The sequence below is a fragment of the Lepisma saccharinum genome, chromosome 5 (genome assembly GCF_977018435.1).
Source record: "Lepisma saccharinum chromosome 5, izLepSacc3.1, whole genome shotgun sequence".
Classification (NCBI taxonomy): Eukaryota; Metazoa; Arthropoda; class Insecta; order Zygentoma; family Lepismatidae; genus Lepisma; species Lepisma saccharinum.
The window spans coordinates 69,322,971-69,341,668 of record NC_139233.1 but is presented as its reverse complement, the minus strand read 5'-3'; the positions used below and the strand labels follow the sequence as shown (position 1 = coordinate 69,341,668).

General features: G+C 37.8%; 1 protein-coding gene across 1 annotated transcript in view; it reads left to right on the top strand.

The window, feature by feature from the left end:
• The window catches only part of LOC145988390 (activating signal cointegrator 1 complex subunit 1), a 39,428-nt gene that overhangs the window by 12,245 nt on the left and 8,485 nt on the right, over nt 1-18,698 (top strand). Inside the window, exons 2-4 of the mRNA XM_083123270.1 lie at nt 3,634-3,724; nt 12,498-12,607; nt 15,022-15,173. Coding sequence (XP_082979396.1) covers nt 3,634-3,724; nt 12,498-12,607; nt 15,022-15,173 — 353 coding nt within the window. The remainder of the gene's footprint in view (nt 1-3,633; nt 3,725-12,497; nt 12,608-15,021; nt 15,174-18,698) is intronic.

The following is an 18,698-nucleotide window of genomic DNA, read 5'->3' as shown; positions in this document are numbered from 1 at the left end:
TATTCTTGTCTTCTACATTTTATTTGCAATTTTTCATTCTTTTCTGTTTTTGGTGTAACTTCTATGTATCTTTCCATCTTATTTTCTTCATTGTTCTCTTCTGTGTTTGCTGTACAGACTGTGCCAAAATACGGGGAGGGTATTTGGTTTTAATTATCTATCCATTATCATTTTTTAAATATTATTGGAAAAGTTGGAAAAACTTTCTCGCGACTATGGTACAGCTGAAGAAAACATTTACTTCAGGCACATCTACCAGTGGCTATGACCATTCCCTCCTCACTGCCCCCCCCTCCTCTTTCTTCCCTTCCCTACCAGATCGTAAAAGCCACAAAGACAAGTTGGGGAAATGGTATGGCTCATCGCACCAAATTCAAACACCATCTTGGTCACGCACCGTATTTCATCTTCTGACATAAGCGCGGAATGCTTTCGTGGTTAGGGAGGCTTGTTAGTTTAAATCTCTCAGCATAAGTACACTCTAACAACGAAAACATTTAACCTGGCCTGGCCTCAGAAGACGAAATACGGAGCCAGACCAAGAAGGGGTTTGAATTTGTTGCGATAAGTGAGACCAGTTGAGAAAGTCGGCAGTGAAGATGGGAGACTTCTTATAGGGACAGAGGGAAATTCGTAGACAGTGATGCCAATGCCTCCCTCGCACTTCTTCGGACTATTGGTAGGAAAGGAACTAATGACATTTGAAATTGCGAATTCTTGCAACATCCAGCCGAGGCTTAAATACAGCCATACTATGCCATATCGTTAATTTTGTGTGAAGAGAGATTCAAAAAGTTTGCTGTAGGTCCATTTTGCATCCAAGTAATCTAATCGAGAGTTGAGACTGGGTTTTCAGTTTAAAATGTGCCATGTACCGTATCTTCACTGGAAATCGAAGCTGGGACATTCTGATTACAAGGTGGCAGCATTAGCAGTTTTTGTGAATTAATTCTACAGTGTGAACAATGATTTAAAAAATAAAGAATAAAGGTTGAAAATTCACTTACAGGACAAAACTGTCACAAACACCTTAAAGTCTGTGTGTGTGTGTGTGTGTGTGCGTGTACACACCCTCTGCACACTTTATTCTTTAAAGCCCTCTAAAATAGTACAGTATTAACGTGATCTTTGTAATCAAGTCACCCTAGATTTGATTTCCAGTGTCCAGCAAATACAGCTTTGATTAACTGATTTCTGCTAAACTTTGTTTTATTCTTTGGCTGACTGGAAAATGATATAACCAAAGGGAGTTAATGAGGATTCTATTATATGTTATTTGAATATTTTTTATTTGTTAGACGTTATTAGTTTCAAAACATTTGGTAGGGGCGTGTACCCCTGTCAGTGACGTACACTGAGGAGTAGCTAGTCTAGCAGAGATAGATCAATCAATCTCACATCTCTAATTATTTTCAAATCACAATATTTATTGTCTTGTTGAAGCCACAGAACACTTTTTTTTCGCGCGCTTCTCGTCCCTCGGTGCGATTCAGCGGGAAAGCTCCTACCAGCTACTCTAGCTGGCTTTTCCTCCATCTCACTGGTTCCAGGTAGAAACAGCATCCGGAAGGGAAAGGGAAGATTTCAGCCTCTACCTCCCTTGACCCCTCGTGCCCTGCTGCAATGGTTGGAAGCCCGTGCTTTCAGGTCCACCAGTCTATCTCCTATAGGAACAGATAGGGGATTGGTTTTCCTTTGATTCCTTTGTAAATCCTCTAAAGAACTCGGGAGAAAATTTTCTGCAGTACTTAAGTTTTTTGTATTTACACCACAACTTTTTACATGTTGTACAATATGTATGTTTAATATTGAATGTAGTTTTATGTATTATGTGCAGACAAAAATGTTATGCTTTCTTTTTTTATTTTCTAAATAAGAAATATTTGCTCATGCTCTATCTTGCTCTCGTTTTAGTAGTGTTTTATTTAAATATACTAATCTCTTGGCCTCAATAAATAATCATAAATAGAGATGTATTTATTTGGGCAAGAGAACGCACATTCTAATTATTATTTTTGCTTTGGTTTATTTTACGTCGATTTTCTGCCGCATTTGCTTATCGCGAAAATGAGGATGAGTGATGATATGATGAAATTGATGAAGGGACCTCACAAAGAACATGCATTCTTGTTCCTGTGTGTTGTACTCTGCAGTGAATAATGAGATAATTTGGAATAAAAAATGTATCCCAGAACTCAAAAAGCCAAATTAATATTATTGATGAAACTACAAAAAGGTGAGTACTGTTACCTGTTTATCCCCTTTAATATATTGTATTTTTGCCACCTCCCATTACTTTTTCTAGCTGTATAGATTTAATCATCATAAGTAGCTAATGAGCTTGTGGAAGTCATGAGGGACAATCGTAAACAGAGAACTGTGAGACTCCTGATTTCACAGTGCCCTGCAGATACACTGGGAAGAATTTTTTTTAGTGTTGCTCTTCCACCACTTTACCTAACTTCTGCCATGAGATGAACATTGATTAAATTAAATGGGTGAAGGGTGGATACAAAAAAAAACCTCATACACAGGCCAGGACACAAGTCCAGATCCTTCAGTAACGAGATCGTGAGATGGAGAAATTAGGGATATCAAGCAATGCAAAGCTTTTGAAAAATCGTTAATCATATACCTAGGTTCAAAGATGGTCTTTCAAAAGTCTAATTGAAAATTACCACTGAGGAAAAATGCAGTTTGCTTTACCGATACCCATGTAATCGAATAGTTAGAGCTTTCCACTCATCTTTGTTGTCGGCCGACCTCCGTGAAGGAGTGCAAGTGGTCCCGGATAGGTACCCGATGAAGGCACACAGTGGTTCGGATCCCACTTTAAACTGTAGGTCCAGTCCCAATTAGCCTTTCTGTGCATAAAGTGGACTTAAAAACACCAAATCAACCAACCATGGGGGAGTGGTTATCACAGCCCGCTACGACACCAGGAGATCCGGGTCGAAAATCGACCTGGACATAGGTGTTCTTTATGTTTGTCTCTTCATTAATTTAATCATATCATCTTTGCGATTAACCAAATGTGACAAAGAAGCGGTGCTAAGTAACAAAAATCAAATCATTGATTGATTGTTTGATTTGGTTTATTTTATTTCACTTTTCCGCCACTTTTGGCTAATTTCAAAGATGATACGATAAAATTGATGAAGGGACACACACAAAGAACACCCATGGCCTTCGAACCCGGAATCTTTGGCTTAGTAGTCAAATCGAATCGTTTTTTTTATTTTCGAAAGGGGGTGGGAGTTACGTTTAATTTTTTAGTAGTCATTCCTCATTTTGCAATCTTTTCCTGTCTTTGACGTTCTTTTTTTTTAGGAATACTGGGCCGTAAAGGGGAGGGAGGGGTTATGACCCACACCAACCCCCCTTGGGCACGCCACTGATTGCTACCTCAAGTGTCGACATCATCACACGTCACTGACCCCTGTGCCCCTCCCACTAAATCCACCAATGTCTATGGCTGTGAAGAAATATAATATTGTGTATGTTAAGAGAGTGTTTTGAATTTGAGGCTGATTATAAAGTTACACAATAGACATTTCATTAATAAATATATGAAAGTATAGTGCATACTGTGAATAGATGAAATGCGTTGATGTTTCACCATATTTATTTCAGTTAATGTGTATGATGATGAAGAGTGTGAGAAGGAATATGAAGTAACAGAATTAGAAAATGGACGATTTCAGTCATCACTGCGTGTTCCTAGGTAATTACACTAACAGTTTTGCTTTTCTGAATTGTATAGGTTTGTTTTTATGTAAATTGGTATTTATAAAGCGAATTGAATCATATCATATATATATATATATCTGATTTGATTTATACAGTGTCAGAAATTGATTGATTTGGTTATTTTACATCACTTTTCTGCACTGTGGGAATGAAACTTTTTGCTTAGGGATGTCTACTCCAAGGCCGCCCGCAGGATTTTTTTTCCGGTAAGGGGGGGGGGGGCGAGATTTTATGTCTTACCCTTGTCATAGAAACTTGTATTGTTTTTTGTTGTTATTATTATTATTAGTATATAATTTTATTATGCTATATGTGATTGATTGATTTGGTGTTTTAAGTCCACTTTATGCACAGAAAGGCTAATCGGGACTGGACCTACAGTTTAAAGTGGGATCTGAACCACTATGTGCCTCCACCGGGTATCAAACATGGGATTATTGCTATATTGATTGATTTACTTTATTTTACTTCACTTTTTGTGCCACTTTTGGCTAATTTGCGAAGTTAGGGATGAGTGATGAAATTGATGAATGGGCACTCACAAACATCTATGCCCAGGCTGGGATTCTAACCTGGCACCCCTGTCGTCCTAGCATGATGTGCTAACCACTCCACCACAGTGGCCGGCTGTTGCTTTATTATTATTATTACTTTACAAATCATAAAATTCAAATGGTAACTAAAATACTTAGGTGCTGTATACAAGTTCAGACTGCACTCTGCTATCTAGATTTAAACTGAATTCGCCTTACTTCCTTTCCATAAACATATTTCACTTAGTCTTTTTGTGCTTTCTTACAAAGTTTTACCCCCCTGGCCCACTCAGTGATGTACAGGGTGGGCCATGATAGGACACATTTCAAATGCATATGTGGAGCAGGTAGGATGCAACATTTATTACCAAATACAGCGTGTCCCGCTTATACGTATAATAAAAGAAAAATTCATAACTTCTAAACAAACTGTCAGAATGATGTGATTGTTGTTTCATTTTAAAGAATAACTCAGAATTTTTTTTAGCAACACATTCAGCGGTAGTTGCGCATGCGCAGTATCCAGAATGTCTTGAAAACTGATATTATCAGTTTCTTAGTAGACATTCGTCATGTGGTCGCCACAAGAAAAGGTGTTTTGTGTTTTAACTTTGTCTGAAGTGAAGTTTGTGACACTTGTGCAGAGACGATTTCATGCACGTTATGGTTTGGGTGCTAAAGAAGTAGTTCCATCGTACATTACAATAAAGAAATGGGAAAAACAGTTACGCGAAACCGGTTCATTTCTCAAATCTTGTTAGAGACTTCCTGGACAAGCATTTCAATGGAAAATGGATAGTAAGAGGTTCGAATTTTATTGAATGGCCCCCATGGTCGCCAGACCTCACTGTGTCTGATTTTTTGTTGTGGGGATGTGTTAAGGACAAAGTTTACTGTACACCGGTTACAGATTTGCAAGACTTGCATGAAAAAATTGTGGTTGCAGTAAGCAACATTACCCCGCACATGCTTCAAAACGTGTGGCTTGAGGCTGACAACTGTTTTGACATTTGCCGTGCCACTAACGGTTCACATGTGGAAGTGCGCTAGTTCTCTTGATTTGTAAAAAAAAAACTGAGTTGTTACATGTTTGTACAAAGTTTGGACAAAAGATATTGGTAAATAAAAAGGTTGTGATTTTTTCTTTTATTATACGTATAAGCGGGACACGCTGTATATGGAAAACACTGCCAAAGGACGTGAGTTTTGCACTGTGTTCAGTGTTTGAAGATTACATCCCTGAGATGGACACCACCTTGACGAGAACAATCTTTGGCTCTAACAGTCATGTTCAGCATAGTTTTGCGTAGGGTTTCGGCTGGGATGGCCGCTATATCCCTTCGGATGTTGTCCTTCAGTTCATTGATGGTAGTGGGCCTTGTGGTGTACACCTTGTCCTTTAGGTAACCCAACAGGAAGTAGTCCGGTGGAGTTAGATCCGGGGATCTGGATGGCCAATGGACATCACCGAATCTCGAGATGAGCCGTCCCGGGAAGTGTCGTCGAAGGGTTGTCATTGACACTACTGCTGTATGACTAGTGGCACCATCCCGCTGCAGCCACATGTCCCTTAGGCCAAGCCGTCTCATTTCAGGTATGAAGAATGTTCATAGCATCGTGTTGTACCGGCAGCGGTGACTGTGACGGTGTCATTCTGTTCATCCTCAAAAAATAGGGGCCTATCACACAGGCATAACTCACTGCACACCACACAGTAACCTTGGCACTGTGCAATGGCTTTTCATGCAACAGTTGCGGATTTTGTCTTGCCCAGAATCGACAGTTTTGTTTATTAACATACCCACTCAGGTGGAAATGTGCTTCATCTGACGTGATCAAGTGTTGCACAAAGTCATCACCCTTGCTGATTAACCAATTAGAGAATGTGGTTCTGTGAACCTTATCTTGATCGAACAATTTATGCAACCACCTGTAGCTTGTACGGATACAGTTCCAAGTCCTTTTTGACACTGGTCCGTGGAATATGAAGTTGCCGACACAATCGCCAAGTTGACTCTTTGGACTTAGGTCTATGGTATTAGACACACGTTCTATGATTATTGCACTACGAGAAGATCGAGGTCTCCCAGGGGACCGTATCTTGTTGGCATTTGCGGTCTCACGAAAGTTGTGAACTGCATGCAGTATGACCTTTCGGGATGGTGCTACCCGTTTCTGGAAATGATGTCTGAAAGGTCTTTGTGCTGTGATGATGGAGCTTCCGCTACTGAAGAATGCCTCCACGACGTATGAAATTTCAACTGCTGTCCACATTACGATGATTCCCTGCAACAATGAAAGAAACATGTAACAGTAACTCCCATCCTTACACTTCCTATTAAGCTATATCTAAAACATGCACTGCAGTTATTGCCAGCAGTAATATAAATGTGTCCCATCAGTATGGCCCACCCTATATTTGTGACTTCATTTTGGGAAGTGGGTTTTTTGGGTGTGCAAATTTGTATATATCTTACCAGTCAGTAATCTAAACTATTGCCTTGCAGTTGTAAGTACCCTAGAACACTGGTTCTAACTAGGGCTGAGCCGATACCCTTCGAACCGATACCGATGCTGATTCTCTTAACCAATTCCCAATATTTTTTCAAAACATTGATCAGTATTCATATGTCAATATTCTGCTCCAATTATGTGCATTAATTTACCAAGAAATTTGTCTTAGAATACTTAAGAATTACATCAGAAAATTAAAATATATAAGACTTGAAGCCCTGGCGACGAATGATGAATAGATTCTCTCGGGTTATCAACCAGGTGAGTTGCGGAAAATATTCCAAGCTTTTGAGAGCTTGTCAGGGATAGTAGTAACACCGAAAACTTATCCATATTTCAATTGCCAGGTTCAAGCATAATGTGCATTTAACCTACCTACAAGTCCCTTGTGAATACTGGAATACATATACGGTAAAGTTGCCCAGTTGGAGAATGGTCCTCCTCCTCCTCCTTTAATCCAGAAGGCTGCATACTTTTCGCCATGGAAATATTTGATGACTAGACAATTAATGGACATGAATGATTTTTCAGTTCTGTTTGTTACAGTTAACCTTTTCACTGCTATGTACAAGGGTCATTCAAGGTTGACCGGGACTTTTATTTCTGCAGAGGAAATAGGTAGCACAAGAAACACCAAACTATGTCAGTTTTTCAAAGTATTGGCAGCTCCCGAATTCCTTTGGCATAGAATGAACTTGGTTGTTGTCGTAGCCACTGGAGGACATCGCTCCGCAGTGCTTCGTCTGTCGTGAATTTGTTCCCTCCCAGATGGTCTTTAAGGTGTGCAAACAAATGATAATCACTGGGGGCTAAATCCAGACTCTAGGGGGGATGGGGCAGAACTTCCCAGCGCATGTCGGCCAGAGTTGTTGTTGTCACATTGGCTGTGTGAGGGCGGGCATTGTCATGGAGAAGAATGACATTTCCAGACAACATCCCAGGTCATTTCTTGCGAATGGACTTTCGTACAGCACCACTCAACAATGTGGAGTAATACTGGGCATTAATCGTGCTCCCTTTGTCCAGAAAATCCACATGGATAACGCCCTTCATGTCCCAGAAGACACTTGCCATGATCTTTCCAGCGGACGGCTGCGTTTTGCTTTTCTTAGGGGGCAGGGAACCTTTATGCCGCCACTCCATGCTGCGTCTTTTGGTCTCTGGGGTTGGATTGCAACAATTCATCACCTTCTGCTCGAAACCGATTCAGAAGCTGTTCACAGACCGTCCTGCGTGTCCACTTCTGATCGAATGTCAGCTGGCGGGGAACCCACCTTGCACAGATTTTGCAGAAGCGTAAGTGGTCGTGAATGATTGTCTCAACACTCCCGACACTGATATTCACCTCGGCAGCAATATCCCGCACTGTTACTCACCGGTTCTCAAGAATCATTTGCTCAACACGTGCGATATTCACTGGTGTGACTGCAGTCGGGCGAATGTGTCCATGCCCTTCATTTGTCACCAGCTCCCATCCTTCGCGAAACTGCTCACTCCATTCGTACACTCATGTCCGCGACATCGTTTGTTCACCATACTGTGCTTGCAATCGTCTGAAAATCTCAGCTGGTTTCACTTTCTCCTTCACGAGAAATTTGATTACACACCGCTGCTCCACAACCACAGACACACTGCTTGCCGCCATGTTCGCTGCAACTGCTGCGCATGCGCGAAATACGTCATGCCGGGCGCTAGTTACTCGCGAAGGAATACATTACGTCACCCGCACGTTTCATCATGATCCGGCTATTCATCGATTTTTTACGTACGAAAATCCCGGTCAACCTTGAACGACCCTTGTACTTTCTCAATTGTAATACCATGTTGTGCCAACTATTTTTACATTTTAACAGTTTAATTTGTACCATTTTTCCCTTTCAATTTTAACAATTTTAGAGTGTTTCAACAAACAAAAACTGCTAACAAGTTGTACATATTATTATTTATCACCAAAAAAATTACACACATAATACACATAGGTAACTATATAGACGTGTATATATTTTTTGTAAGAACTTTTCTTGTATATGAAATCACTGTATTATTATAAATGTATGTACAAGAAACTGTATCATAAAAGAGAATTTTTTGGGAATTTTTTGGGAAACAAATGAACATTTATCTATCTAATATACACATAACAAGACACACGACATAATGTTAGTAGTTTTTCAAAGTGTGGTATTTTTCAAAGCAAAGGTACTACACAAAGTGCAACATTACATTTTTGGCACATATAACGAGACTCTTTTCTCTTCTTTGGTTCTATAGTCGAATTGGCACACACATGACATTTTCTGGTAGGTTCATTCTTCTTTTCTGTAGCTGGAAGTAATGTCAAAAAACGGGTGTATCAGGATCATCAATATCACTGTTCTCATCTGATTCACCATGTAAATCATTATCTGACTCATCACTTTCGTCATTTGTAATAAATTCGGCAATTTCAGCATCGGTAAGAGAACTCGTACTTGCACGACTAGAAGTCATTGCAAACAATAATAATGCGCAAAGTATACAAAACAACGACCATTTTCACTATAGATGGCGGTAGTTATCAACAACAAGTTTCACAAACTCACATGGCAATTCCACAACTCAAGAAACATTTAGGACCAGTATACTCTCCCATAACAGAGCTTAGAGGTTTCAGTATACATGAACATAGTTGCTTTGTACCTCTCAAGATGGCAGTAGCTATCGGTGATCAACAAATTTGAACCTGCATTGTGCTGATGTCAACCTAAAAATAGCGAACTAGTTGGGTGAGTATACTCATTCGTAGCATATGAGTGTATTATTCCTTGGACGAATATACTCGCTGGTAGCAATGAAAGGGTTAAGAAATGGTATACTGTGTGCCTTCAATTCCATTTTTTTCGAGGGGGATAAAAACATCCCTGGCAGGGGAAAAAATAAATTTCTTTTGCTGGGGATAAAATGTTTGGGGGGGATCCTCTGCATTCCCCCCATTATTTTGCATACTGCTTTTCTGCCACTGTTGACTAATTGTGACGATGAGGAGGAGCAATAAGATGAAGGGACACTCACAAAGAACTCCCATGCCCAGACCAGGATTCGAACCTAGGACCCCTGCCATCGAAGCACATTGTTATACTCATAATAACACTTATTTTAAAAATATTCAAAAAACACAAAAAGTGGTACTTACGTTTTATGAGTATGTATATTTACAAAACGACACTTCGAGAATCTACTGTTCTCTTCGTCAGCTCCGCCGGACCCTGTGGCCGAGTGGTTAGCACATCGCGCTGCGACACCAAGGGTCCCGGGTTCGAATCCTGCTCGGGCTTGGTTGTTTGTGAATGTCCATTCATCAATTTCATCATTTCATCACTCATCCCCATCTTCGCAAATTAGCCAAGAGGCACAAAATGTGAAGTAAAATAAAGTAAATCAATTAATCTTCTTCAGGTCCAAAACTTCGACTACGAAAAACTTTTCATAGCCACGTCAAGATATTTTTAAAAACCAGGAATAAGGGTGTGGATTTGATATGGGTTAAGCAGGTACTCAAAACAAAAATCTGAAAGTGTTGTAGCCTCCATATTCCGTTACAAATTAAGTCCTGAAGTTAATAGATCCTTTCCGTCTAAAACACGTATTTTAACATTGAACAATTTAAAATATTTTTAAAATCTGCTTGCGTCATTTCACTACCTGTAGTAATCCCAGAATGTTTCCTAGCTGAATGCAGGAAGTTGTTCGCAAGCAGTTCTCTTACTTACCTTCCCTACTTTGCCCCCCAGCTCGCTTATGTCATTTCATGTGCAAAGTCGTGCGTTATCTGACCTGCCCGAATAATGTGTGGGGTAACGTGGAAACCAATTTTTCTATATTTACATTCTTCCCATCTTCTAAACATTACAACCCATAGCCCATCTACGTTTCCATCCTCTCTATATAATTTATTTTCTCTATCCCTACAAATGTATGATGCCTCATACACATTTCTACTAATTGGTTTATTTTCCTTACGGACAACTTCCCTCTATTTCACTTTCCTTTCAACCTTTCTTGTACTCCGAAAAGTGTTTTTCCATGATTTTTGGGGCCTTCATCCCGCATTTAATTCCATAACCTCTTGTTAATTTCTCAATTTACTCCAAGACCCCTTTGAGATATGGGATACCTATGTATTAAAATTTCATTGCAGTACCCATACAAAATGTCATAGTTTCAAAATAATGATATTGCAAATTGACAATAATCGGTTCCTTTTATTTGAGTCAGTATGTCTTTTTTACATATATCTCGTAAAAGTAGGAAAAACGTATTGAGATTTGAACATTTTAAAAATATTTTGTAAGTTTCTTCGAGTTGTGTTTTATACATTTCATTGTTGTTTCTGCTAGTCAGTAAGATTTTGACAGAGAATTTTGGAACAAATATTTTCTTTCTAAGCCCATGTAAGTTGTATGATTTTGTATCTATTTTGAAAAATACATTGAAATTTTTTAAAAAAAATACGTTGAAAATTTCGTGAATGACGAGTTCATTCATTATATGGCAAAGTTTTATGTATTTTTAGAATAATGTTTTGGTATATTTGCTTCAAGAGTCTAAGCATGTAATTCTACGAGATGCTTTCTCTAATTTTTTAAAGTTTTTTACCTTTAATAGGTAATAAAAATGTCCGAAATGGACATGTTTGCGTTCATATATATTTCGCCTGATTTCCAGTAAGTGCTAATGTAATTCAACATCGATTTGCATCAATAATATGTGTAAGTAACATTGGTTTTGATAGGGTGGCATTGAGTGCCGCACAGGGGATATTTGTGCTACTATGAGAACGTGGATGACGAGGGTTAATACAGAGTACTACTTACAAATATTTTTTTACTTCCATATTTTATATGACTGCAAATTGTGCAGTTGAATTCATATTTGTATTGTATACAGTGGTGAGTCAAGTATGCAAAACTTGATGCAAATATATAGAGAAGAGGGAATCCATGTTCAAATCATGGTTCAAAATATTCAGCAGTGTATCTTTCAGTCTTTGCTTCTGGAACAGTCTTTATTAATTTATTATTTCATCATAAATTGTAATTTATATAGAATTTATGAATTTGTCAATTAATGATGGACTGGCAATACATTTTCGCAGGTATTGTTAAAGTACAGATTTAAAATTTCAGTTTTATTTATAAGATTTAATTTTTGACCTGAATGATACATTCACCTCCTCAATTAGTGTATGTTCCGAGTTTTTTTTTATGCACAAATAGGATAATCGAGACTGGACCTACAGTTTAAAATAGAATCTGAACTACTATGTGTCTCCACCAGGTATCAAACCTGGGTCCCCTTGATTGTTTAATTAATGTATGTGACTGTGCCTGTGATGTGTTTAGTATTAGAAATGGAAACTGACTGTTGGAAATTTATTTTAGAAAACTCAATAGCATATCTTTGTATTCATAAAAACAGTAAAAAGATTGTGTGCAAAGTTATGACTGTTTCAGAGAAATATCAGATCAGTAAATTTATTAGCAGTCAACCAATAAAGCTCCAATGTGTCACTTTCCTAATGTAAATAATAAGCTGCACATCTGATAATTAACCTTAAATATATGATTACTTTTCCCTGCATATTACATGTAAGGAATTTGTACATGCCATGTTAATCATCATTTGCAACATAATTGTGGAAGTAACGGTGTTGTCTTTCAGTGCGTTCTTTCCATACGTGGTGGGTGCCAAAGGTGCAACAAGAAGACGATTAGAAACCGAAACAAAGACTCAGATTAGAATACCCAGGCAAGGAGAAAATGGAGACATTGGTAAGGATACATGTACATCAATATTGACGTACAGTGGAATGAATAATTATTACCAAGGAAATGTATATGATCGTTATCATGCACTTTCTTTAACCCAATGAGAATTTAAAGATCTGAAACAAAACACCAAACACCAGCATACTTCAAAATCTATTCCTTAAAACCACAAAGCAAGCAAGTGCAGGGTGGCAACTCACTGGAAATTCCTTGAATTCCAGGAATTATGCGTGAACTGTTGGCTCCGGGAATTATGCGTGAATTCTACGTGAATTGCAACTTCCATTAATCCAAATCCCACTGAATTTATACATATTTATGAAAAATAAAACTCAACCCGTTTGCTTTGTTAGTGTCCTTTGCAGGACAATATCTGACAGACGGAAGATCATTGCAAGATATCTTGAAGTTAATTAGGTAAATTTCATTTTGAAATTTTTATACAATTAACAATTTTTCATACATTACTATATCCCGTAACATTTGTGACTTGTGTTTGTGGATGGATTTCAAGTCTGAGTATGCAAAGTGGCAAATGAGATTTAGATTAAATATTATATGCACACACCGTTTAATTGAATTGAATTAGAATTTTTTGATAAATTGGAATCGCACAGACCCTTTATATTGTTAATATATTTGTGTGTGTGTGAGAGGCGGTAATACATAAGGTTGAAATAGAGAAAACATCTGCTTGTATCCTTGAATTTTTGGAAAGTTCTCCTTGAGAACCGGGAATTATACTTGAATTTTATGAAGGTCCTGAAAAATTAGCCAAGCAACACTTGTGCTCTCGCTGTACTAGCCACCTTGTCAATATACAGGCTGATTCAGAATTGTTATAGTTTCTGGGTTTTTTTGTTTCTCAAGCTGGAAGCAGTATGAAGAATAAAAAAATGTGAACCTAAACGTTTTATTACATGTAGGACAGGGATGGAAAATAGTTATAATAATAATAATGATAATCTGTGGTACAACAGCCCTTTGAGGTCTTGGCCTACCTACCGACTGCCTGCCTCACTCCCACCTGTTCCTACGCACTCACTCCTCCGAGATGAAAGATCATCCAACCTGTTCGTAGCTCTCCCAATTTCCTTACAGGGGTGTAAGGGGTGATCTTCCACATAGTACACCCAATTGTCAACCTCACTTCCACATAGTACACCCAATTGTCAACCTCACTTCCACATAGTACACCCTGGACTGCATTTTGCAGACGAACGAGGCTCTGACGACTGGCCCTATGGCCAGTATAATTCTGTGTGTCCTGTGTTTTGTCCTTATGTGTGCTGAGTGCCTCTTAAAAGCCTCAGCTTCTAACCAGTTAGGATGTTTTAATATTTTAGGTATGACACGACATCACAGTTATGTTTTTTGTTCTGGTAAGGGGTTGGACCCTGTATAAAGTGACATGTGCACAATAGCCTACGTGCTGACGCACCCAGGATTTTAAATTCAAAATCAAAATAAAAGAAAATTTCTTACGATGATAGGTGGCCACCAGTCCCATACACAGATCGAAATCTCAGAAAAAGTTGTTACGCTTCTCCAAGAGACTCGAATGTACACACATCCTGTACCTGGAGCCCAAAGCATGACGTCTTAGATTGCAAGGCCACGGTGTGGGACTTTGAAAATAGTTAGTAATGTCAGTTTTGTTTTTAGAAAATGATCAGGACAATCAGTATTTTTTGGGTTTGGGGCAAAGTTGTGATTTTTTTGTTATTATTTTTCATGAGAACTTCAGAGTAAGATAACAGATTTTTTCAGTGCAATTAGAAGAATACATTCTTTTTATCATTTTTTCTTAACCTAGAAATAACTGTTATTGTACAGACAAAGAAGCCTGATTATGAAAGCATTTCTTTGGAATTTGCTTTCTGTAAAATGCTGAAAAATTTAAATATTATTAATTGAGACCATGTTTTCTTCTCCGTTCTCAACTAGGTTATTCACCATGTTATGGCACTAAGTCAACTTTCTACATAGTACATTAATCTTGACACTTTTAAACATAAAATTAAAGCAATGTCCTACCTTTTAGAACAAAACTCTGGTAAATTGATAAATATAAATGGAGTTGAATACTTACTTATTAATATTCGTGAATATTTTGAACATCTTTTAATAGTTACAATTTTTGAAGCATCAGTATGGTGAGAATTGGTGAAAAGTATCGCCATTGGTGTGTGTATCAGTTCAAAAGTGTTGTCGGCTCAGCCCTAGATTTAACTAACATTTTAAGCTATTTTAGCCTGTATGTAAAGTTCATTCATTTCTCGCCCTTGATGAAGAACCCAAGTAGGTTCTAGAATTCAGATTTAAATCAACTTACATGTCTAGACAATAGCAATTTTACCTTTTAGAAATATATATTACCAATATAAGTTTTAAATATTTATATTTTTGTTTTGCAGTTATTACAGGAAATAATAAAAAAGATGTGTGCTCAGCGACACGGAGAATAAATTTATTGGCAATGAATGCACGTCAGCGGCAAGATTTTACTCATTTTTTGTCTATTCCAATCACAGGAGAATCTGTAAAGAAAGGCTTTTTGGAGTTTAAGGTAACATTAATTATTCTTACTTCCTTCCTTTTTTAAAAATAAATTCTCACTCAGTAGTTATGAACTAAAAGGTATCATAAAAGAAATAATCACTCTATAAATTCAAAATGGGACAATCAAGAGGTCGTGGGTTTGATACCGGGTGGAGGCACATAGTGGTTCAGATCCCACTTTAAACTGTAGGTCCAGTTTCAATTAGCCATACTGTGCGTAATGTGGACTTTAAACACGAAATCAATCACTCAATCAAAATGGGACAAGATGGTACTCCATCAATATCATTCAATATAAGCATATTGGTAAAATTGCCTACAATACCAAACCAACACATAATCTAGTGCCAATTTCTGACATTTTGTTGTTATTTGTATGAATATAAACTTAAGTTCACATGTCTTTGTTTTATAAAGTAAATATCTGAATATACAGTTCTTTTTCAAAGGCAAAATTCTTTGCAGTCATCTGGTGACATAGTAGATTAACTATACATGTTATTCAAGTAATAATTGCTGTATATCAGATTGGTGGAATATCGATTATCTGTATTGGTAAATTTTTATGTTGGTAGTTTAACTGTATTAGCACAAAATGCATATAAGTCCATCCCATTTACACATTGAAAATACATTAATAGTCTGGAATTTCAAATGTTATTAGATAAAGAATATTGTTGTATGCAATGTACCAAATGTACTCAAAAAGTGTTTAACAATTTTAGATGTCCAAATTTATCTAAGTTTGTTGTCGACCTCCATGTCAGAGTGGTTAGCACAGCATGCTACACTGCTAGGAGTCCCAGGTTCAAATTCCACCCTAGCATAGGTGTTCTTTGAGAGTGTTCATCAATTTCATCATATCATCGTCACTAGGGCTCGGAAGTTGATGAATTAAAAAATGTCAAAAAATGACGTACAGAATGACCTTAAAATTCTTTAAAAAATGACCTAAAAATAATTTTTGCTCTGGTAATGGAAGTTGGATTTTTAAAGTTTTAGCATTCCAAGGAGCAGTTTCTAATCGGGGAAACAACATGGTAGTCTGACATGCACCTGTAATGGGTTTTAGATTTTTATTGTTTTTAACCACACACCTTTTACCATTCCTATATCCTGTACCTATGGAGAGTTTGACGTGGTTATGATTTATACATAACCTATACGTGAGCAGCCTGAGGAAGGGAGCAGTTGCATCCCGAAAAGTCGCAGGAGTTACCTAGATACTCGCAAAACGTAAGTTATTAATATATTTATAATATATTGTATTTACTGAACTAGTGCAGCGTGAAGGAATTAGGCATGTACATTGTTTGCAGCTAGCAGACAATCTTCACGGAGCAAACCTACCTCTCCATTTGTGCATTTTTTGTGAAAACGAACTTCATGCATCACACAGAGCTACTTTAAGAATGCTTAATCTCCTTGAATGTGAATGTCCTATATATATGCCATCTGCAATGTACTGTTGCAGTGCGGAAGACATATATACCGGGTGGGGCATCTAGAAGTACCACCGGAAATATTTCGTGAACGACAATAAATATTGAAAAACTGCTTTCGCAGATATATAGGTTTGAGAGGGGCTCATGATATTAGTGGACACAATACATTCAACTATGTAAGGAAGTACAATTTTCAACACAAACTTAGTTTTTTTTAAAATGGAAACCCCATTTTATTTTTAGCTTGTTTGAAAGTACGGAAAAATTCATTAAGAATGGCGTTTGTTACATTGTAATACGTCAAGTAGTTTTCAAGTAATTGTAACGTGAATTTGACGCTTGAAAAAAACATTCTCACAAGTTGATTCGCGTGTCGTAACATTTCAACTACATATTAAACTGCACCTTATACACTTTTTCATTCTTTCTTTCTTTCAAATTGATTTACCAAATTTATCAAATAAAGCAAGGGTTTAACAAAGTACACTGATTAACCGGACGTTTTTGATAGTGTACGTACGTCAGAACTGTTGCTGAGAAAATAGTATTTTCATACTCTGAAAAGGCCGACTTATCTATGGGGAGTGTAGGAAAAATGCAGCACAAGTATGCAGACTGTATGCACGACGGCATTTACGCTCAGCTCTGCCTACAGGTATAGTGGGGATACACCTTCACGCTCAACTTCACGTTACAATTACTTGCGAACTACTTGACGTATTACAATGTAACAAAAGCCATTCTTAATGAATTTTTCCGTTCTTTCAAATAAGCTAAAAATAAAAAGGGGTTTTAATTAAAAAAAGTTTGTGTTGAAAATCGTACTTCTTACGTAGTTGAACATATTGTGTTCACTAATTTCATGAGCCCCTCTCATACCTATATATCTGCGAAAGCAGTTTTTCAATATTTATTGTTCTTCACGAAATATTTCCGGTGGTACTTTTAGGTACCCCACCCGGTATATATAAGGTTGGTCGCGGTGGCTCAGTCGGTAACGCGTCTGACTACCATGCTAAAGGTCCCGGGTTCGATCCACGGTCGGTTCAAATCCGGGAACTTTTCTAACGATGGAGGCGGCCCCGGTGCCCACCCAGCATCGAATAACATGGGTATCTGGGGGAAAGCCTGGGGGGTAAAGGCGGTCAGGGGCATGATGCTGATCACATCACCCCACTCACGACCGGATCAAGAAAGTGTGGGGCGTTACCCCCACACTCCCTATACATCTTCATGGCATGGTGCTATGTACAGGGGAGCACTTTACCTTTTTTTACCCAGTATATATACGTTTTGCATTTGCTTTGACTAGATTAGACAGCAGGGGGCATATATATTCGCTCAGATGTTGAGAAATAGCAATGACGTTAGGTGAGATTATGCTAGCTGTAGTAAAAACAAAAAACAGTATCAGAAGAAGAAGAGGAAAGTGCATGTACATTACACATAAGAAAAGTTGTCTGCTGTTGTGCAGTGTAGTTCTTGCATAATAGAAAACCGAAATATGGCTCAAAAATCAAATTTGTGTCATGAGAACATTGAGTTGTAATTTTTTGAATTTTTAAGTTTACTTTATGTACATATAGGTTAATCATGACTGGACCTATGGTTTAAAGTGGGATCAGAACCACTATGCAATGTGCCTCCATGTGTATTGAACCTGGGACCCTTTGATTACATGGCGATGTTGTTACCACTATGCCATCGAGAAGCCAGAGTTGCACTTGTTGTTGACCTCTGAAAGCAGTGACACTGAATCTGAATCGGAAAATGAAGAAGAAGAAGGGATCAATAAAATGGAATTTTCCTTAACAAAAACCTACATTTTCCAGTAGTGACTTGTTCAGAAAATTCCACACTTAAGGGATTGACAGATTTAAGTCTTCACGTGTAAACTTATGGCATGTTAACATAAGTTGTTTAGTACACTAAACTTATATGACTCTCAGAATGTACCAAAAGTTACTTTCTTCTATGGAGCTGAGAGAATTCATTAGGATATGAATACAGTATTTATTTTCAATGAGAGTTATTCTTAATCTTGATAAATGCCCGTTCAGGTTAAATAATAATTATTTTGCGCGGCA